We start from the raw sequence: 22573 nt of genomic DNA on the forward strand, positions 1-22573 counted from the left end.
TAAGAATTGTCATATTAAAGCTGTCGCAGAGGTCATATATCAAAGTAGAACGGTTGTCATCGTGCAGTTCCCCCCAGCCTGTACCGTGGGAATTCAAATCTCCCATAATCAACCGTGGAGCAGGAAGTACCGAACAGATATCTGAAAGTTGTTTGCGATTAACAACGGCTCTAGGAGGAATATAAACAGAAGCAATACAAAGGCTCTTACCTTTAATAATAGCCTGACATGCAACAACTTCAATACCTGGAAATTGTGGAAGATTCACTCTATAGAAGGAATGGCACTTTTTGATCCCCAAAAGTATCCCTCCTCCACGCGAATCCTCACGATCCAGTCGAATAATGTTAAAATCATAAAAAGGAAGATCGATATCTGAAGAGAGCCAAGTTTCACAAACAGCAAATGCATCACAATCATTATTGTGAATTAAAAACTTAAAAGAATCTAATTTAGGAATGAGACTTCGACAATTCCACTGTAGAACAGTGATCAAATCCCCGACCTCGTTTGGAAAATTATCCATCGAAGGAAATGATTGCTGCAATGAGGGGCCACTTCAATGTCAATTGCTTCAAGAGGGTCTTCACAGAAGGAAGCATTGCCAGAACAATGCTTTTGAGAGGATCAGAAATATTGAGGTACTTGAGAATATCGTCCACAATTTTATCAAATGAGAACAACCCGGATGAAGAAGGGGCTTCTGTTCTTAAAAATGGGCCATCAGGGGTTTTTGATGTCCCCGGGAGAGATGGAAAGTTCTTATTATAGTCAGTTCTGCGGAAACCAGGAGGAGTTGAAACTTCCTTTTTTCCATCACTCCTTGATTTGGGCAAGCTGATTTGGGGTTCCTTATCTGCAACTTTCCGCGAACGGATGCGTTTTCGTTTCCGTGCAGAACCTTCCGGAAAACTGAAAGAAACTCCCTCCTCAGCCAAGTCAGAGTCAGACTCGTCATCAGACAAAACAGCAAAGGGATTTTTGTCGTTGGTTGATGGTGTGGCTGTTTTTAGCATTGCTGCAAAAGACTGCCTGGAACGCTCCTTAAGAGAGCGTTCTAGTTTCTCCCCGCGTTGTTTGTACGCCGGGCACGATGAGAGACCATGAGGAGTTCCCTTACAGTACACGCATTTTGGTGCAGTTACTGTGCAGGCGCCATCCTCGTGCTTCTCCCCGCATTTAGAACAGCGTGCCTTGCTGCCACAGTGAGAGGCCGTATGTCCCAACTGTTTGCAGTTTTGGCAGTTCATGACCCGAGGAACAAACAAACGCACAGGTAGCCGAAGTTTTCCCAACTCGATGTAGTGAGGAAGGGCTGAACCAGAAAAGGTCACTCGAAACGAGTCTGTGGGGGTAAAGCTCTTTTTACCCTCGCTGAAAGATACTGAGTTCAGCTTCTGGACTTCCAGTATCTCAACCGTGGGAAGCAAGGGGTTTTTGAAACGGCCAACCGCTTGCTTCGCCAAGATCTCGGGGGTCAGACTCGCTTCGGTGACCACACCTTCGATCTCCACATTACGAGCTGGGATGTACACTCTATACTCGAGTGTAAAGAGCTGGGAGGCAGCAATCTCGTTAGCTTGTTTCAGGTTAGAGACGACAACGCGAAGTTTATTGTACCTCACCTTCGAGATTTCGGTCACGGCCGAGAACCGCTTCGTCAGATCATTAGTAATTTGCATTACATTCAAAGGTTTCTTTTTGGGCTGAAAGTAAACAACCCATGGGCCAGTCGAGTCTTCTGGGTAGGCTCGCGATCGGGGGCTTATCTGTCCCTGCCCATTACCAGACTGAGATGACGAACCAGGGATGACATCATCTGATTTCTGGGATGACAGACGTTTTCGACCCTTCTTGCTATCGCGTGGCAAAGTGGTGTCATCTTCCGACAAAACGTCCATTTCGTCTCCCGACAAAATGTCCATTTTGCCGTACTAGTGGGAGCTAGAGTCTACCACTGCAACGATAATCAAAATTACTCGGACACAATACACGAGAAAAAAAAAATACAAACACAGAAACACAAACTTAAAATTTAACTGATGGGAGAGAGAAAGAAACAAGAACAAAAACTTATCTGATAATCCTATACTACTACCACCGAGCGTTTACACAGCAGCAGCGGAGCGACGCGCAGCTTTGATGATCTTCGATCCGCGTGTGCGGGCGGTCTTCGTTGGTGTGTGCTTGTATGAAGCTCGGCACTCAGCTGAACACACGAGATGGATGAGCGGTTTGAATGTGGAGGCAGATGCTGACACTCGATGACGATGATCCGTGTGCACAGGTATGCGTGACCACGCACCGATGGTGCGCAAAATGGTTGGCGAATTGGCAATCGCAAAAACAATTTTCCTTCCGATGATGCCGAAAACACACTTTCTTCTCAGAAAAAAAAACTCACTTTTTGATAATTTTATCGGGAATTATGCCAGGAATCACTAAGCGAGAAAAAACTGATTATTTACGTCAGATAATAGCGAGAAAACTTCCAAATTAACGGAGCGCGAAACAAGTCGACCGTACACTTAGAAGAAACATGTATGTAACATTTCCTTCTTTGGACACTTTCTATTTTTTTTAACCAATTGCATCAAACTTTAATTTTATTAGGAGGAAAAACATGACCGCGTAAATTTGGAATTAAGTGCTTACATTTTGAAATCCAGAGAGAAGCACCAAATTTTGGAACAAGAGTCAGAAGTACCATTTGAAAAATATGCAGTGTTTTGAGCTGACTTTGCATCGTTCCATCGCAAGAATTTTGTAAGCAGAACGATAAATGAAATCGAGTGCTTATCGTTACCTGCAATACCCAAGATTTCCCTATGTTTCTCAATTTCAATCTCATGAAAATTTCCTCAAAAATCCCAACACAAAGAACTACTCCAATTACCTATTAACAAAAAACATGGTAAGGTTGATCCTTGTTGATTGAAAAGGCAAAAGAGGAGCTACACACAATCATAACAAACTTTTTTCGACCACTATGCCTAAGGTCCCAGGGTGGGACTCCTAGCTAGCTGTATCAAAGTTAAGCACTATTTACTAACGAAAATAATAGTAAATATGCATCAACTGGATATTTCGTGATGTAATCATAAGCTGACTCACTAAAAGCACAGTTGACAATATTTCAACATACCACAGGCAAAATGATAGTTTTACACCTATTCAACGTAATCCTCAAATCTTCGAATTGTTTGCATTAAATTATATTTAATTAACATAATTTCCGTCATGAATCCAATGCAAACCAATAAGACGAAGAAATAATGCATCTGTAAATAGGCAACATTACTGAATAACAACACTCTTGATTGGCTTCTGACCGACTTGAAAATACTAGCTAAAAAATCCTTTGAAAGCCCCCTGTCGAGCTAGTCGAAAAAAGAATGCCCACACGTCAAACTCCGTCAAGCATTTAAACAGCGGACGAACACCATCTCATTACGCATTACCGTGTCTATTGACAATTCGCCTCTTCGGTCACGCTGTAACTCTTCACTCCTATGGTAAAATCCCATACGCAAACATCAGTCTGTGCGTGAAATTTGGTGAACATTTCCTTACCCTTTCACTCCTATGAAAATCTCATATGATTCTGTCAATATTTGTGTGAATAAACGGTGACTTTCTGGAGGAATGAAGAGATGGGATTTTACCAGGAATAAAGAGTTGCAGAGTCGCCGTGAACGTCAATGCTTTCTTTCGTAAGGGCCAATGCTGCAAACGTAAACAATTACTTTTTGTGTGAATTTCTCGAAAATGAAAACTCCTTCAAGAAAACCAACACCATGATTGTATAGAGAAAGAGTCCTCCTATCCGATAAAATTAGTGGCTTGCATGGATTGACTTTGACCTACGCGACATTTACGCAACAAGTCATTATTAATGTTTTCGACATTGGTCCTTATGAATGCTCAGTGTCGATATCACGAAAATTTTATTTTGACAGATCGATGCCCAACTATGCTAGTTATCAGCGTTGCCAGTATTCCAGATTTATCTGGATTTTCCAGATTTTTAGTCGTCTCGCCAGATACACAGACAGACCACGTATATTTCCAGATTTTTTAAATATGTTCCAGATTTTCCCACATTTAACATGTTGCTTTTAAAATATCACTGCAATTGATTTACCCTCTAATCAAAATATGAAAAGCCAAACTTGCTACTTTAATTATTAAAGGCCATTAAAGTTGGACATTATTGGAATTTTAAGGTAATTCGGAAAATAGTTCACAGTGAAGTGTGAGGCGAATTAATTGTGAAATCAAATGAGAATTGCAAGCTTATTCTGAGTAGGGTTCCATCCATTTTTGTGGGTGTTCAGGCGTATTGTGAGTGCCACGAAGTGAGCGTTCGATTTCCGCTCTAGCCGGTGCACATTTTCAAAGAATTGCACCTGAAAATTTCCCTACTGGTCTACTGGGTGTGGTGTGTTGTCCGTTGTCTAGTGTTAAATATGCAGTCTGTGCAGCCTCTTGTCAACTCTGATGACAATTGCATGGAGATTTTGTGAATAAAGGAAATACAATCCGGAAGAGAAATCATAGAAAATGTTAAATAAATTTTAATAAAATTTTAAGACATTTTAACGGAATTAGGCGCAGTTTCTAGGAGACTTTCAAAACCAATTTTGGATAGTACTTGAGTAATTAGGGAATCCTGAAGAGGATTTCAAACCAATCCTAACCTCACCTACAAAGCAGTTCAAAGGGAATTACCGGATGAGTCTGAGAAGAGCGTGCCGGTCATACTGAAGAGTGTACCAAGATCAAATTATTAAGAATGTTGTAAGAATTTCATAGAGAAAAAAAGGACAGAAAATTGTGCTGATTCTTGGGCATTATAACCAGTTTTAGGGAATTGTGGAATTGGAAAGTGATTTATAAGAGATTACAAGAGGTAATGCTTAGAACTCTTAGAATGTTACTAGAAAAGTTTGGATATAATCTAGATTATTTTAGGGGAACCTAGAAAAGAGTATGATGGAATTCTAGGATGAATCGAATGGAACTAAAAAAGGGCGAACATATCCTGTGAAGAGTTCCAAGTAAATTCAGACTAACAAAAAAATTCATGGAATTTAGAATCATTTCAAGATCTTGTGACCTTAAAAATGAAGCTATCAGACTTTCATTTTAGTAATATAATAAAATTATTCTTCGCCGAGCATGTCCCTTTCTAAGAAATCTCTGGTTCTAAATTTCGCATAGAATACGAACTTTTTTGTACGCCTCAGCTGAATATCTCTGATTTGGCATTGTGTACATAGAATGACTACCAAATTAGATAGAAATATCTCTCTTCAGCTATCAGTCAATAATTGACGTGATAATTACTATCCGCTCTTTCATTCATACACAGTTGCAGATATTCTAGAGGCTAAATTTTCTGTTTTTTCAATGTCCCAATTGCGGGAGTGAGTGCTACTTCCATGTCCCGATCTGTTTTCTGTGGAATCCTCGGTGGAGTCCTACCGATTGCTGAAGGGAGATGTCTCCTTCAGAAAAAAATCAACAAAAACAAAAAGGGCACCAAACGAATGTAAACATTCTTGGCTTTAGGCAGTGCTGTAAGAAAAGATCGAAACATTTGTTCTCATGGTGGTTGAAGAGTGCTTCAGTGTGTCGAAGAGTGTTTTTGATGTGTTTAAGACAAGGTGGCAGAGTGACTTACCCCCTGAGTAAGGTCTACATCGACTATTAGTTTAAAAAAATCCATCCCATCAAATTTGCTTGATTCTTTACTTCTCATTCTTTTTTAAAAAAGTTACAATTTAAAAAAAAAACAGCGCTGACAATATTTTCTTGAGTATTTTACCCACATTGAACTCAATTTTTGAAATGCTGCGTAATGGATATTTTAACTTTTTGGGCACATTGTGTCAATAATTTTCAACTTTTGCATGATTTTAGCAATGCTAACAAGTTATTTGCTTTATATAATTTATTTAAACATGTAATTCATAATCATTCTAGTACATTAAATAAATTCCAGATGATCATACTGATGGGCACATCACTTTGATTTCAATAGCATTATGTTTAAAACTGGATTTTTTGGAGCATGCCAGATTTTTCCAGATTTTATTCTTTAACTGGGCCAGATTTTTCTGAAAATGACCTGGCAACGCTGCTAGTTATACCACTGAGGCAGAACAAAAAAGGGGTCAGATTTGAGTCAGCTTTTTGCATGAAGTTCCACATATGTTATGTGCTTGTATGCCATAATTTGGTCTTGAAGAATCCTTTAAACCTTTAAACTTGTAATGTTAATTGGAATCAATTAATTTTATATCATTATATTCTCTTGCTTACAACTTTCATATTATTCTTTTCTCTCACTCGCTATCTGTTCGCGCCCGGATCAAGCGGTGATTTTTCGTTGTTCCTACTACGATAGCTACATTTATAGCATTTCATATGGTGTCATTAGAATGCATATGGTTTAATATGGTGTCATTACTTGAATTCTTTTGATATAGTTTTCCGAATGAAGTAGTTATTGTTTAAAGGCTGAGCGAGACATATCATGTTACGAAGCTACTTGAAGATAGAGAAGCTGATTCATGCCGTCTCAAACTCCTTGCATACTCCGATCATGCTTGGCATGCAAATGTTCGACACCGGGCATAGAGATAAATTAAACATTAATTTCTGCACTTTTTGCTAACCAGATACCAAGATTAGGACATCTTTGAATACCGAGGTTAGTCTGTAAAACATAAAAAAATTCTAAATCCATACCTCTCACTCCAAAATCATGAAATCAAATCTCACCCGGATAAAGCACGAATGATCCGAGAGTGTGAAAATAACTATAAATACAAAAATACTTTGCTAGAAATTTTGCTAAGCATTCTCAAATCATCCACTTGGAATCCTGTAAAGATTCTTCTAAGATTATTTCAAAAATCATTATTGGAATTTCCTTGCATTTATCTTCTCAATTCAAATCGCCAATTGAGAATAACATATTTTGACCTTAATTCATATTAAATACTGTATTCTTTAGGGTTAATATTTAAGCGAAATAATAATCTATGCTTCAAGTAAGGATTTGGGTTTTATCATGCGATAAAACTTGTGATGGTACTTGGGGTATTTTACCATATTTAACTGTTTCAATCAAACTGTGAAAACTAGGTTAGACAAATGGAAAAAAAACAGGGTTTTAAATTTTTTTAATAGAATGTTGTTTCAAGTCCGTTATCTTCAAGAAAAATTAGGATGTACAATTCCATTGTCTATGATCTCAAAATATCACAAATTTTCTGAGATTTCGAAAAAAAAAACTCTGTTTCCGATATCTCTTCGTTATCTTGAAAGTTTTCCAGCCGAATATGTTGAACATGGTCTAGGAAACTTTCCAAGCGCTAGAGATTTTTTCAAAGACATTAATTTCGATAAATCTTTGAAGACCGGAAGCATTATTATCGGCAAACATCGAAAAATCATGTAGTAAAATCTTCTATATTTTCAGAAGTTCTTTCCCAATTCCATCAAATTGTATTTTCTACAAGTCCGGAATCAGCAAACTTCCAATCCCAGATTTTAGATAAATTCTATGTTTAAAATCATAAAATATTTTCTATATATTAGAAACATTAATTTTTTTCTCGGACTGTGAACTTACATTCTAACATAACGTAAGCTATTCTACGCTTTCTTAATTTGTTTGAATTGAAGATCGTGAATTACTAAGTACCAGCATTAAACAAAAAAAATCCAACATCTCTACAATGTATATCAAAATCTTACAACTTTTTTGAAGATCGAGATTTTTCGAGAACATTTTCCTCGTTCCAGAATAATGATAATTATTGATACGATCCAGAACACTTGCCTAGGTTCCAGAGAAATGAAAATTTGTCTATGTTTGAAGTTTTACAGAAGTCTCTATATTCGAGATCTTTAAAATTGCTTGTATTAAAATTGATGGATTTGTTCAAGACGTTGAATATTTTTCTCTGCGCCTCAATTTTTTTTCATGTTCAAGATTTCCTAATAAATTTCTATGTTTAATCTTTCACATCCCGAAATTCAACCAATTCGCGATCTGAATCTAAATTCAACTTATTCAACGGTTGATTTCCAAAAAATCGTGGCGAAAATGTGAGGAAATGGAGGTTACAAATTAACCTATTGAATATCCAATTAATACTGATTTGACTGATACTGTAGAGGAATTCTGCTGCCAAAATTTTTATCATTATCTCTAAAGGGTTATTTTTGAACACCTTTTTTGTTTAATGTAGAGATTTTTTTTAATAACCGAGAAAAAACCGAGAATTGAAAAATGGAATTTGAATGGTCACCCTGAAGAACGTTACTGAAGGGAAAAAAAACGATTATACAACATCTCGCACAAAAATTGGCAAATATTGAAGGGCCATCTTAGATATGGAACATTAGGCAGAAACAACATTAAGCGTCCGTGTGCACAAGACCGGTATTTTAAAGTGCAGTGCCATTTAGTGTAACCCCTTCTCCCCCCTGTGGGGTTTCTGGGATGTTGGACTGCCTCCGTTCAGGTAATTGATTTTTATTATCCTGACGGAAATTTCCCTGACTGAATTGTGATAATTCTCATGACTTCTTGTGCTTTTGTACATCTTGTACACCTCGTACCTCGTACCGTAAATAAAACGGTCTCACACGTCAAGATGGTTTCCGAGCCTAATAGTAAATGATCCTCATCAGGGACAATTTCCTCAGGCCGGTGGCCTTAATTGCCAAGGAGGGTCCCGTCTCGGCTCGACCAAGGTGGCCATGACACGGTCAGCCAATGTTGTTAACGACGGAAGACGCTTGCCAGCCAAACGAGCCAGCAATGCCTGCTATGTGGCTGATGTTTTGCCACCAGATCCGCCATTCTCCCAAAGCAGCAACAACTTTGTTTGCAGCTCGCGCCGCAAGTTTGCGGCCACATGGTAGTGCAGGAGCAGCCGTGTGGGCCAAAGCCAGCATCGCGACGCCAAAGGAGATTCTGCTGCAACAGTGAGTACCGTAATAGCTTCATAAACTTTCGCTCACACGCCACACAAATTTGTGAAAGCGCACACCCACACGCCACAGAAAAGCGCAAAAAATGGTTTTAGAAAATGTGAATATTCCTGTGTTTTCATACTTTGTCCGCGTAGTCCCTCCGAATACCCAGTAACATGCCGGCCCTGCGACATAGTTCAGGGATCTCATGCTACTGAGCTACACACTTAGAAAAAATCATGTAAATTTAGGTGCTCTGAGAGTGACATATACGAGCGTCAATTTTAACATAAAGTTGAGTCATAACAGACGCGAAATATAGCTCAATCAAACGTACTTTTCGTCGAACTCTGGTTCGTCATGCATAAGAAATACGGATTTGAGTTGTTAACAAAAGTTGTAGCTAATAACAAAACCTACAAAACCTCTATACATCATTTTGCGGAATGCTGTTGATGAAAAAAGTTAGGGACAAATGAATGTAAATGAATGCACGAAATGAATGCAAATGATTTTCCATGCCTGGTCCTGGCCACGTCCTTGCAACTGCTGGGGATAGGAAAGATTTTTAGTTGGACACTTACTTAAGAGAGATTTAAGGGTATTTGACACTTTTTCTCAAATTCCTGCTTCTAGACGTTACCTTGATTCTAGAAAAACGTATGTATGGCGTTTGATATAATTTTCCACTTTTTCTTAAACCAGAAGCCGCCATCATGGATTTCAAAATGGTGTCGGATATATATTTTTATTCTCTAAACGTCATCCCGATTGCAAAAATTACCATATTGATAGATATTTAACAGTATTTTCCACTTTTTCTTAAACTGGAAGCCACCATCTTGAATTTCAAAATGGCGTCTAATATTGATTTTTATTCTCATACTCATACTGATGGGTTGGCATAATTATTTCCCAATTTTATTAAAAAAAAATCAACGATTTCCGGCCTCTGGCCGTCAATCCGATTCTAAAAATACCTATATTGATGGGTATTTGACAGTATTTCTGGATCAACAATAGAAAAGGGCCCATCAGCATTTGTAAACAAACCGTTCAAAAGCCCTTTCCGCATAAAGCGAAGGCCGCCCACGCAAACGAGCACCATCATCGTGTAGGGGAAACTTTCCCCTATCCGATGATAGTGTTGGTATGCGTGGGCGGCCTTCGCTTTGTGAGGAAAGGGCTTTAGAACGGTTTGTTTACAAATGCTGATGGGCCCTTTTCTATTGTTGATCCAGATTTCACACTGTTCCTGAAATCGGATTTGAAAATGTCGTTGGATATCGATTTCCGGCCTCTAGAGGTCTCCCCGATTCCAAAAATACCCATATGAATGACTAAAAACAAACCACCCGGCAGATCTGTGCGCATGCGCTAAAATAAACCGAGTGAACAATCAACAAAAGTCAGAAAAACTGCGCGAATGTGGATCGAACAGCTTCGCTTCAATGCGAAAGTAAGTTCATTTGAAAATGAAAGGCGAAATTAATACGAATCAAGTCAAAACAACAGCAAGAAAACTGATCGAAAGTGGTTCTGTTGATGTTGAGGGAATCGTCGTCGCTTAAAGATTTTCGATTGAAAGTGACTTTGTTAGGACCACGGCTTCAATCCACAGATTCACTTCGAATATGATCACGTGCCGTTCAAACTTTAGGAAAAAGATGAAAGTTCAGTTGGATAATATTTTGCGTGGCTGCCTTTCGCTCAATACTTTACAGACATTTTTCTGTATCCAAGAAATTAGGTCACTAATTATGAATAAATAATGACTAAAATAAAATCATGCACGAAATCGACTCAACCAAAATTGATTTTTGTTTTGCTTGCGCCTCCCTGCGCTTTTCTTAAATTTTGGCCATCTTAACCTTTGAAATAAGGTGATCCAAGAGACGCTTCTCAGTAGAACTGACAGCTAGAAATCTAGAGTGTGTGAGTGATCTGGTGTTAATGATGCTGAATGTAAACATAAACAAAGCAGAAATTCATATGAGAATAAACTGTCAGTTCTACTGTGATCTGTCAAAAGCGTTTGGTAAACAAAAAAGTCAGCTGATCGCAACTGTCTCGTGGACAGCCTTATAATGGTAATCGTCATATGTCAAAAAGGGGCGATTCCAATTTTATGGCGCTCGATCGTGAAAAGCTGTACGGCCAATGAGAACAACCCAAATTTGAGTTTAGTTTACTCATAAATCACATAAAGTGCAGGAACTCAGCGAAAAGTAAATTTGCCTCATGCTGAAGCTTCGCTGAGATATGACAATTTGGATTTCGGGTCAAATTGACCCCAAGGTACAGATAAAGTAAGTTTTTTTTGGCACAGACGAAGGGTTAAAGAGTTGGTTAGAGTTTCCTTCTTAATTTACTCAATTCTTGAGTTATTAGTTAGGTAGGTTCCGATTCTACACGTTGTAGCACGAGGTAAGTCTCACATTTTTTTCGGAATCGATCACAACTTTTATCATTTTTTTGTTTTAAATTATTTACAGCTTGTTTTGAATTTCCAAACTTTTTAAAAATTTACCACAATTGGGTTTTATAATTTGGAAAAATACATCGGTCACTATAGATCATCTAGAAGCGCTTCGTTTTTTTAGCACAATGATATTTTTTTCGATACCATAGACTTCCATCTCGATTTTTAAATCAGGATTTAAATCAATTTTTGTTTGACACTTAATCAACAAATTGACAGCTCACTTCCATGCAAATTGCATAAGAAATAAGCTTAGAATCAAATTGGATAGTTTATATCTGCATTAAAAATGGATCGGAAATCGTAAATTTCATCAATTTTTGGTGCACTGGGACTATTTTCACGGCTGTTACAACAGGCGCGGATATCGCGTTTTTCTCGTGTTCTCTTCAGCGTGAAAATAAGTAAGTCGTCTACTTATATTGTCACGAAAAGCATCTTATCAACGTCCAGCATCCAGTATAGGCATGTGTCTACCAGTGATCGTTGCAGGCCAAATTCTCGCAGTACTTCATCTAGCTTTGCATTCCACACCCGGCTCGATTGCTTCAAGCCGTAGAGGGCCTTCTGCAACTGCAAGCCTTGCCGTTTGAAACCGCGAATCCCTCCATTGTCCATGCTCGACTTGCAGAAATGCGGTAACCACGTCCATTTGGCCCACATACAAGTCATCAGATACGGAATGGTCGAATACTGCACCACAGAATCGTAGTCAACTCCAGGCTTCTGTGAACAGCCCTTAACGATAAGCCGCGCTTTGGCTTTGCGTTCCTTGGGTAGATACGCCATCGTCCACGTCCGGTTTTCACTCAATGACGCCATCTTTTCCGTCATTGCCTCGATCCAGCACTTACGATCAGGTCGCCGCATGACCTCGTCGTAGCTCTGTGGGACGTCCTCCACAAGCATACCAATCTTCGATACTTGCCTGGACAAGTGCGCTTCCGATCGCTGCGCCTCAACCCTTGTTGACTTTCTTCAACTGGTCTTGTTTGAGTTGCGATGGGAACGCGTGGGTGCTGCAGGCATCTTCAAAAGCGGGCAGGTCTTCTGATGGCGCATGCCATCAAACATGCTCTCGCCCGTTATCTGTCCTGAGTATTTTGAGTTTTTTACCTGCCTGACGTTCTGCCTTTGCTCGGAACAATTTCAATGCATCCAGTGCTTCGCTTTTGGCCTTGAAGAAGTAAACTGCCACTCTCTTGCTAGCATCATCTAAAAATGTGACAAGATATCTACTGCCACCCAAGGAAGTTCTGATGCCCTGAAATCACTCTTCAAAAACGGTTTTCGAGCTTGATTTTCTTCCATACACACTTGGCAATTCTTCACTGTTTCACCTTGAAAATCTATACCATTGGACACGTGCTTGAGCTGGTTCAAGCTGGTCTACCCAATCCTTATGTGCCACAGCTGAATTCCACTTGCCTGAATCGTCTTCTACAACTGATTGACTTGGTACAGGCCGCCTTCTTCCTTGCCAGAAACCGTCCGCTTTTGTCCGCAGTGTAGCCTCCGATAGCAGATTAGTCGCCTCTTGCCAAAACCTTCATGCTTCCATTGTTGGCAGTTCCTACCGCGTGTTGCAATGCTGTTTCATCAACGAAGTTCTGATTTGCTCTGGCCATATGACACGCCGCTCCCGAATGAAAATACCACGCTTCAGTTTGAACATCACCAATCGTAAAAATGCTGCCCAGCCCGTTCGATTTCGATTTTGTCTTGCTTGCAAACTTATCTGGACATTTGATCTGCGCCTTGAATTTGTTTGAATTCGCACCTCGCGTGTAGAATGCTCCATCGTCACTGCCACTTGTAGGTCCCCTTTCGTGCTTCACATCTAGCAGAATCTTTGCCTACACCGCATCCAACATACCTTTCGCTCCCTGAGGCCTCCAGCCCCATAATCATCGGCTCGTAGTAATCTGGTATCTTAAAATGCTGTCGCTAGCGTTTTACAAGCTTCTGCTGCATCCGCCGCAACTTGGACGAGACTGTAATTGTAAAGGCCCAAACGCAATATGGGCGGAAGCGGAACGGAAAGTTTGACAGTTGTCACAAATGACATCAAGATGCCTAACCGAAGTCGATTTGTCTCTAACTAGTTTTCAATCCGACAATTAGGCTTACTCAGATCGGGCTTTTCCGCTGCCGCTGTCATTGCGCTTGGGCCTTAACTCTCCAGACTGAGACAGATCGTCGCTAACGCTCGCATTTTGCTATCATTTGCAACAACTACACTTTCAGCAAGCTCAACGGCACTCCAACTTCCTTCACGGATCAAAATCATCCGCATCGCAAATGACCAGGTGGAATAGTTTTCGCGCCCCTTCAACTCTCTACGGCTGGCATCGCAATAGGCGAATCCAAATTTGAGTTTAGTTCACTCATAATCGCCAAAAGTGCAGGAACTCAGCGATGAGTAAATTTGTCTCATGGTTTCCTGTGGAGAACCTAAAAAAATCTGCCGGAAAATGGCGAAATTGACGAAAATTTTATTCAGTCTCGGAGTAGTACCAATAAACTGAGTGAATCCAATCTTTACTTTTCTCAAATTCGGGAATTTTTCCCTGCGGAAAATCCTTGAAAAACCTGGGAAAATATGAGACAAATTTTACTCATTACTTTTGGCGATTATGAGTGAACTAAACTCAAATTTGAATTGTTCTTATTTGCCGTGAATAGAAACTAAGCGATCGGTTCAGTCTCTGGTGGTGAATAAGGGAACTATCAAAAGAGTGATGATGGCTGAAATTTTCGCCGTGAAGCATAGGAAGAGGAAAATGTTTTTACCTTTTCTGATTAATTTATCCATCGCAGGTGCTTGTAATCATCATCCACATGGAATATTTTGTTTTCTGTATCGATTTTGCAGTGATCCGGCTGGTGCTTCCACATATTTTTGTTAAGAAAAGTGAAGATTTATGAAACTACCCCAGCGGTTATGATGTTCCGGATTTCTAATGTGGTGTTATTTGAGCTGTAAATCCGTTCAAATATGTGAAAAATGATTAAATAAGACCCCTGCCGATGGAAATATGTAAGATACGCATAACAATATGCGTTAATTTTAAATGTAAAAAATTGTAATTTTGATGTAAACAAACGGTTTGGTTGACGTTTCCTCTTATAATCGCCTAGCGCACTCTACATTGGTGGTGCATAGAAACAGCCTATGGGTCATCTCGTAACTCGAACACTTCCTGCTTCAGTTCGACTTCCAGTTTCGCCTAATGAGATAATATTTGAAGTTCTAAAGGTCTCCAAAACCATTCCTGAAATCAGAGAGGTATAGGATTGTTCAATGTTATAGGGTAAATGCTCCTATAGTTGCGGTACGTTAGAAGCGTTAGGGTCCTATAGTTGTGTACTGAGTCTCCATGCACAACTATAGGAACCTAACGTACCGCAACTATAGGAGCGTTTCCCCTACCATTCGTCATTATAATTCCTCATTAACCCGATTTACGTTGAATATCCGAAAGACTTCGTTTGAAAATCGGATCAGTTGTACGTCTTCAAACTAATTCCTGATCAACTTCATATACAGTCACCCCAGTATGGGTCACCCACAATTATGGCCCACTTCCATTTGATTAACACGTAGAACTGACTGGACATAATAGTGACTAGCTGGCCCTTAATATAGAGAATATCTGAAGGACAGTAGGTTTTCAAAATAATTCCTAAAAATCCTAATACAATGGGATATCAGAAGGACTTCGAGTGAATTTCAGATCCGTAGTTTAGCTTTAGAATAATTCCTGATCAAGCTTATATAATGAGAGAATATTCGCATATCTTCATAATAATTCATAATCAATCTAATGCGTTGAGAGAATATCCGATGATCTGAAGGTCTTCAGAGTGATTCCTGGCCAACGTCTATAATGAGAGAATATTATTTGGTCTGAAAATCTCCAAAATAATTCCTGATCAAACAATACCTGAAGGACTTCGTATGATTTTTTGGTCTTCAGAATAATAGTTGTGCTAGTTTATAAATTACGGTTTACTTTAAATCTTTTTGGTGTACTATACTATCAGGATGTAATCAGGATGTAATTTATATAAAACATCTTAACACTAATTTCTTCAAAATTTCTCTTTCCAGCAAATCTTCCACCACGAGGAACACGAACCTCCAGCAAAGGACTTGATCCGGCGTAAAAGCTTCACCATCAGCACGGCCGGCGAAGAACCGGACAGTCAGTGCGGCCAGCGTCCGTATTCCGATCAGACCTACACTGTTCCGATCCCAACGCAGACAACCAGTACAGAAATGCGCACCAAAAAGAGCACCACCGGCAAGACATCGTCGAGCGGTGCTTCCTCGACTCCGGCTAAATCCTCAACACCGAAGAAACGGAACAGCATCAGCAGGGCTTCATCCGCAACGCCAACACACTCGCAGTTTCCCCGCCGTTCCATCGAAGCGGACAAAGAGAACCAACTGCTGTTGAGTCAATCGCGGATTAGAGATTTGGAGGAAATCTACAATCTGACGTTGAACGAGGGATCCCGGGAGAAGAAGAGTCCCTCTCCGGCATCGACGTTGGTCCGGGAGAAGACATTCTGCGACAAGTCGACGGCTCCATCGCCGACGCGAACCGCTCCGGATTCGCTCGTCAGCTGGGCCAAGGAACGGGAACTGGAAGGAAGCATAACCGAGCTGGAGGAGAAGCTCAAGGATACCGAGGAGCGGTACGAGAGCTTGAAGATTCAGTACGATACGCTGTCGCACGTGCATCGGGCGCTGCGAGAGAACCACGGTGCCATCCAGGAGGAAAGTGACAAGCTGAAGCTGGATGTTCAGCATCTGACCGAGTGTGCCAACGTTTTGAGGTAACTATGTGATGTCGCACAACAAAAACAATGATGTCTGTGTTAGGGAATGGTTTAGATTGATTTTTACCAAAACTGTTTGAATTGATTGTGGTTCTTTTTCAGATCTGAGCTGCAGTCGGCTCGAAGTGACCGCGATGCGGCGCTGGAACTGCAGAAGATTCTGCAGTCCGAGCTGGAGGAGTCCCGCCGAGAGAAGAAACGCTACCAGGAGCTTAACGAGAAGGACACCAAGACCATTCAGGACCTGCAGCGGCAGTGTCGTGAGATGGAACGGATACTGATGAGAAAACATCCGGACTCGGTGTCGGCTTTGATCGGTATGGCATAATCCCACGTCAGAAGATTTCGAAACTGTTTCGCAGTACATAATTTTCTTCATTTTCAGTTGCCAGTAAAAACACCAACAGCAAACCAACGGAGGAAAGCTCGCAGACACGCCGTCTACTAGAGCAGCGCATTGCCCAGCTGGAAGCGGACGCCAAGGAGCAGGACGCCAAGGCGCAAAGTATTCTGGCCAACGTGCAGGCTCGCTTCAACTCGGTGCAGTCCAAGTACGAGACTCACATTGCCGATCTGGAGATGCAGGTGCTCAGTTTGCAGGATATCAACGGCAAGCTGAACGAAAAAATTATCCGGCAAATTGACGAACTGTCGAGCATCACCAGCCATGCGGCGGCTTCGTTTTCGAAGGTTAACGCAACCGCCAACGCTACCAGCAGCAGCTTTACGCAAACCGAAGAATTTCCCGACAAGGAGTGTATTAAAACTAGGTCCATTTCAGTGCAGACCGATAGCAGGCTGACCGGAACGGGTGCGGGACGGAACCAATCGGCCGGTCCAAAGCGAGCGTCGTCGGCCAGTGCCAGTGGAAAGATTCCCAATTCGTTGTCCGATTCGCAGATTCAGAGCCGAGAGGATGCCCACCTGTTGGCGACCATTCGGGGAATGCGTGTGGACTTGGCCATCAAGGAGAAAGCCGTTCAGCGATTGACCCGCGAGGTAGAAGACTGCAAGAAGACGATCAAGAAGCTTCAGAAGGAACGGGATACCTCCCTGAAACCGGAGGGCCGGTCCGGTACTTCGTCTTCGGCTTCATCCACGGGAAAAGGTAAGACGTACGATCCTGCTCATTATGCCGACGGTGTGGCATCCGACGCCAGTGCTTTGAAGGATGCGCACTTGAAGATCAAACTGTTGGAGGCGGACTACAAGACGTTGCATGACAAGAGACTTCAGGATGTAAGTAGCTCAGATAATGTTTTTTTTTTTACACACGATTTACGTTGCTCCTATTCAGCTGAAAACCCTCCAGGCAGCCCACGAACGGGAGCTGGTCGCATGCCACGAAACGGTCCGAATCCTGCAGCAGCGTTTGGCAGAACGCGAGGAACATCTGCACACCAAGGAGAAGCGACGACCCAACCACAATATCGACTACTTCGCCCTGAAGGCAAAGGTAAGCGAGAGGAACTCCGTTCCAGAGTAAATCCGTAGTTTTGGATCAGAAAAAAATCTAGTTTTCACCCCTTGAGCACCTATTCGCGTGGATTTTCGTCCCTTCACTGATTATTAAACTTTGACTTTCTGCTTACCACCATGCTTTGTTGCTGCTTTTCCGGAACTTTGATTTTGTGTCGCGTGCCTAATCTCGTGTCCCCGTATAGCGAAAGCGCCATTTCAAGAAGCGACTCGTGGTGGGATCGTTGAGCGCGGCGCGTAGATTCTATTGGCTTGGTGGCAGTGCGAGCGGAAGTGGCGTTAGGAAAATTGTAGAACCGTCGCGATCGGTGACAAACGGCGGAAGCCCCCGACGGCACAGTAGAAGTAGCGGTACAAAGCGGCCGACTCCGGTGACAACCGAAACGGCGGTGGCTGCGTGCAAGTAGCAGTAGCGTACCGCACTGTTCGTAGATGTAGGTGCTTTTTTTTTCTTCAAATGTTTGGTCCACAGTGTTTGCGTTTTGCGTTGCGGGGAATGTTTTAGACTTTTTGTTTTGACTGTCGACTCAAAATGTGTGGTTTTCGGACCTATTTCTGTGGGAATGTCCGGTAAATGTTTAAGAACTCTGCATCATATGTTAAACTTCCTCGCTTATTTATGGAATCAACTTCATTGAAGAATTTTAATCATCTGTATAAGTTTGGTTATACCACCCACTCAGCCCTTATCAAGGAGGTATAGAAGATGATAAAAACGCTTGTTACAAAAATACAGCAGCTGTCCAGGTCCGCACATTAAAATCGTTATCAAAGATTTTAATGCTCAATTTAGCTAAGAGGAGGAATTCGGACCGGTCATTGGAAAGTACAGCGAGCACCAGGTTAATTCAAACGACAACGGCCTCGGGCTATTCGAGTTTGCCACCTCCAAGAGCATGGTCCTACGTAGTATGTACTTTCAGCACAACTTCCTATAGTGGTATACCTCTGCACAGCAAATAGAACGTTTCGATTGATGGTAGACACTTGACCGTGATCGTGAAAATCGATATCCGACACCATGTTTAAATTCATGATGACGGCTTCCGGTTTAAGACAAAGTGGGAAATGATATCAAATACCCATACATACGAGTTTTTTAGAATTGGTTTAACGTCTAGAAGTCGGAAATAGATAGCCGACAACATTTTGAAATCCAAGATGGGGGCTTCCGATTCGAGGAAAAGTGTCAAATACAAATAATGGGTATTTTTCGGAACGGGGATGACACGTAGATGCTGAGAACCGATGTCAGACGCCAAATTGAAATCTAAGATTACAGAAAAAGTGAAAAATACCGTCAAATACCCATCAATATGGGTATTTCCGAAATTCCAGTAACGTCTAGAGGACAGAAACAGATGTTTGACGCCATTTTAAAATTGTTCCGGAAATACCCAGATCTGATCTAAGAGTATTTGACACTTTTTGTGAAACCCGATGGTTACCATATTGGATTCCAAAAAGGAGTTCGATATCGATTTTCGGCATCTGCACGTCGTCCCCGTTCCGAAAATACCTGTCTTGTAGGGTATTTGATACTTTATGAAACCCGATGGCCGCCATCTTGGATTCCAAAATGGCGTCGAATATCGATTTTCGGCATCTAAGCGTCGTTCCAGATCTGAAAATATCCATTTCTTAGTGTATTTTACACTTCTGAGAACCAATGGCCACTATTTTGGATTCCAAAATGGCGTCGAATATCGATTTTCGGCATCTACGGATCGTCCCCGTTCCGAAAACATCCATATTGTAGTGTATTTGAGACTATTCCTGAGCCCGAGGTCGCCATCTTGGATTTTAGAATGCAAGCCAAATGAGCCCCAATTGAAGTGAAAGTGTAAAAAACAAAGGAAGTAGTTTTCGATATGACTCGATTGCTTTCGATATAGCGTCAATTGAAACAAGTCTTTGCTTCAAATTAAATGAACTGGGGGCGACCCCGGCGTAGTGGTTAGCATCCATACCTCTCACGCCAAAGTCAAGAGTTCAAATCTCACCCCCGGACAAGTCACGAATGACCCAAGAGCGTTAAAGTGACTATAATAAAAAAAAAAAGTAGAATGGTCTGTGCCTAGGGGCACGAACGGAAGCTTGACGTAGGACCGCTAGTGGACGGAATAAATGTGAAGAGCATTTAGTTCTTTTAATTGATCAATTATCTATTATCTCAACTCTTTCCGTTTTTGAATTGTAGGCGTACCAAATTTGTAGTAAATTTTTTCAAAGAGAAAGTTGATTAAGAGAATCAATCAAAATCACTTGCACCGCTGCTTCCAAGTTTGGTTACAAGATTACAACTCTGGAGAGCATTTTGTGTGGTCGTTGGGGGCTTGTGGTTCTGAATATGGACAAACAAGCACAGATAAATTCTATTCCAACTCTTTACTGATGTAAGCTTGATGGCCCTGAAAATGGTCGTTTTATTGAAGAGGACATCCATGGCCACTTACGCTTGGCGTGTTTAGTGTAGGTGACAGCATCACGGACCTCATTTTCCAGGAACACCTTCACCACACCTCGTAGATCAGAGCGGAGATACGTTTGACACCATCACGGCGAGCCAGACGACCGATGGCGGTTATATCGAAGAACTTTGCGATGACGCTTGGCACCTCCTTTACTAGACCTTTTCCTCCTTTGCCACGACCAGTCAATTGTTGCTTGTTAGGTGTGAAGAAGTAGACTAGCCACCACCTTCCTACTGCTGCTATTGCTGTTCACCACGCTGTCCGAAGCGAAAATGAGCTAATGACATACAGCAGCGCTCTTTTATATCTTTTCAGAATGATGTACAACCAAGTGGTATAAAAGCTACACAGACTCCTCCCATTATGAGTAGTTTGCTATCAAGTAGCGACACTGGCTCTTTTCCTTTTGCGTACACGGCGAATGAGAACGACCCAAATTTGAGTTTAGTTCACTCATAATCGCCAAAAGTGCAGGAACTCAGCGATGAGTAAATTTGTCTCATGGTTTCCTGTGGAAAACCTAAAAAATCTGCCAGAAAATGAGGAAATTGACGAAAATTTTATTCAGTCTCGGAGTAGTACCAATAGACTGAGTGAATCCAATCTTTCCCTCAAAAATCCTGGAAAAACCTGGGAAAACATGAGGCAAATTTACTCATCACTGAGTTCCTGCACTTTATTTCTTATTTTTGAGATAACTCAAATTTGGGTCGATCTCATTCGCCGTGATATAACCTTGAAAGATATCGGCGCCGGTGGTTAGCGTGATAACCTCTCACCCCAGCAGGCCTGGGTTCAATCTCAGTCGGCGCCACCGGCATTTCTAAGGCATAACATCTCTGATCACGCCTTCCTTCGGGAAGTAAAGCTGTTGGTCCCCGGTTGAGTTGATTTGTCGATTGGTAGGGTCCAGGTGTGGGAGCCTACCTGGCGTCGGTAGCATTGGAGCTCAGTACGGAAAACAAATCTCGCGTCACTTTTCAATAGGTCCTATCTACATTGATCGATTCTCTTCATCGACACTCTCGTAAATAACTCGGCTTCACAAATGTTTCCTGCAGTCTTCGTCGAATTAGATGCTAGATTGTTGCTTCTTCCATTGAAAATATCCGGCCGTGGCGATTCAAAGTTGATCAAGGTTGATCAAAATAATTTGTACCCCTGCTTCCAGTTTGATTACATGAGCATTTTGTGTGATCGTTGGTTCTAAATATGGACAAACAGGCAGATGAATTCTATTCCTACTCTTTACTGTAATAAGCTTGGTGGCGATGATTTAACCTTCGAAACCAAACAGAGTGCGTCTCTGTCACTTCAAAACGTAGATGACATCAATGGCCGCTTAAGCTTGGCGTGTTTAGTGTAGGTGACAGCATCACGGATCTCACTTTTTAGGCACACCTTCAGCACACCTCGTAAATCAGACCGGAGATACGTCAGACACCGCCACGGCGAGCCAGACGACGGATGGTGGTTATCTCGAAGAATTTGCGTTTGGTTCTGAATATGGCGATGAGTGTGCAAAATATTACGCAATTCTATCCTCCCTAATCGCACGCGCCCGAGAATCGGAGGCGAATTCCACTTCGACTTGTTTCGTCTACTTACTACTCTCTGACGACTGTGCTGGGGAAGCAGCATATGCATGTAGGTGGTAATTGGTGGATTTGTTAGTTAATTCGACGCTTTTGGACAATGCTGGACATTTACCAGTTTTCAAAAGTTTCTTGTTGAAAATCAACATTCGGAAGCACTGTTATCGATGCGTAGCCATATATCTGATCGATTGGAGATAAAATTATTGAAATTGGACCAGGGACAGCTGAGTTATTAACGTTCAAAATCTTTCTTAATTTGTTACATGTTCCATTTTCGGTTTTCACAAATTGTACCCCCATATAGAAATCAAAGACGTCAAAAAACAAATTAAGGAACTGATGATCTTAATGAACGAAACACGCGATAGCCAAGTCATGTTTGACAGGAGGAATGTTCATCGTGACTCGATATCGTGAGAAACACAATGACTTACACGAAAATGATATTAGGTTCTGCAGCGTGACGTCACAAATGAACTCAGCAGGGTTGCCAAAAGGAAATCTGTGTTTTTGTTAAAAAAAATCTTTTCGTCTTAGTTTTTGTCCAGAAAATCTGTGATGATATCTGTGTTGATAATTTATTAATTGAATCCTTAAAAAATGTAATTTGAAAAGCGATTGAGCAATTTTTCTGACGGAGATAGATAAAAAATATATGTATCATAAATTGGCAAAAAAGAATACCTCTGACAGTT

At 41.3% G+C, this 22573-nt stretch overlaps 1 protein-coding gene across 2 annotated transcripts in view; it reads left to right on the forward strand.

Annotated features, from left to right (window-relative positions):
- Positions 1 to 22573, forward strand: part of LOC135710496 (centrosomal protein of 162 kDa-like) — a 94749-nt gene that overhangs the window by 58926 nt on the left and 13250 nt on the right. For both annotated transcript variants that reach the window (XM_065233091.1, XM_065233092.1), the window contains exons 2-5: positions 15594 to 16324; positions 16430 to 16644; positions 16713 to 17566; positions 17625 to 17783. In XM_065233091.1, coding sequence (XP_065089163.1) covers positions 15594 to 16324; positions 16430 to 16644; positions 16713 to 17566; positions 17625 to 17783 — 1959 coding nt within the window. The remainder of the gene's footprint in view (positions 1 to 15593; positions 16325 to 16429; positions 16645 to 16712; positions 17567 to 17624; positions 17784 to 22573) is intronic.

Source organism: Ochlerotatus camptorhynchus, unplaced genomic scaffold (genome assembly GCF_037179485.1).
Source record: "Ochlerotatus camptorhynchus isolate MF236.1 unplaced genomic scaffold, CSIRO-AGI_Acam_v1.1 ptg000389l, whole genome shotgun sequence".
Lineage (NCBI taxonomy): Eukaryota > Metazoa > Arthropoda > Insecta > Diptera > Culicidae > Ochlerotatus > Ochlerotatus camptorhynchus.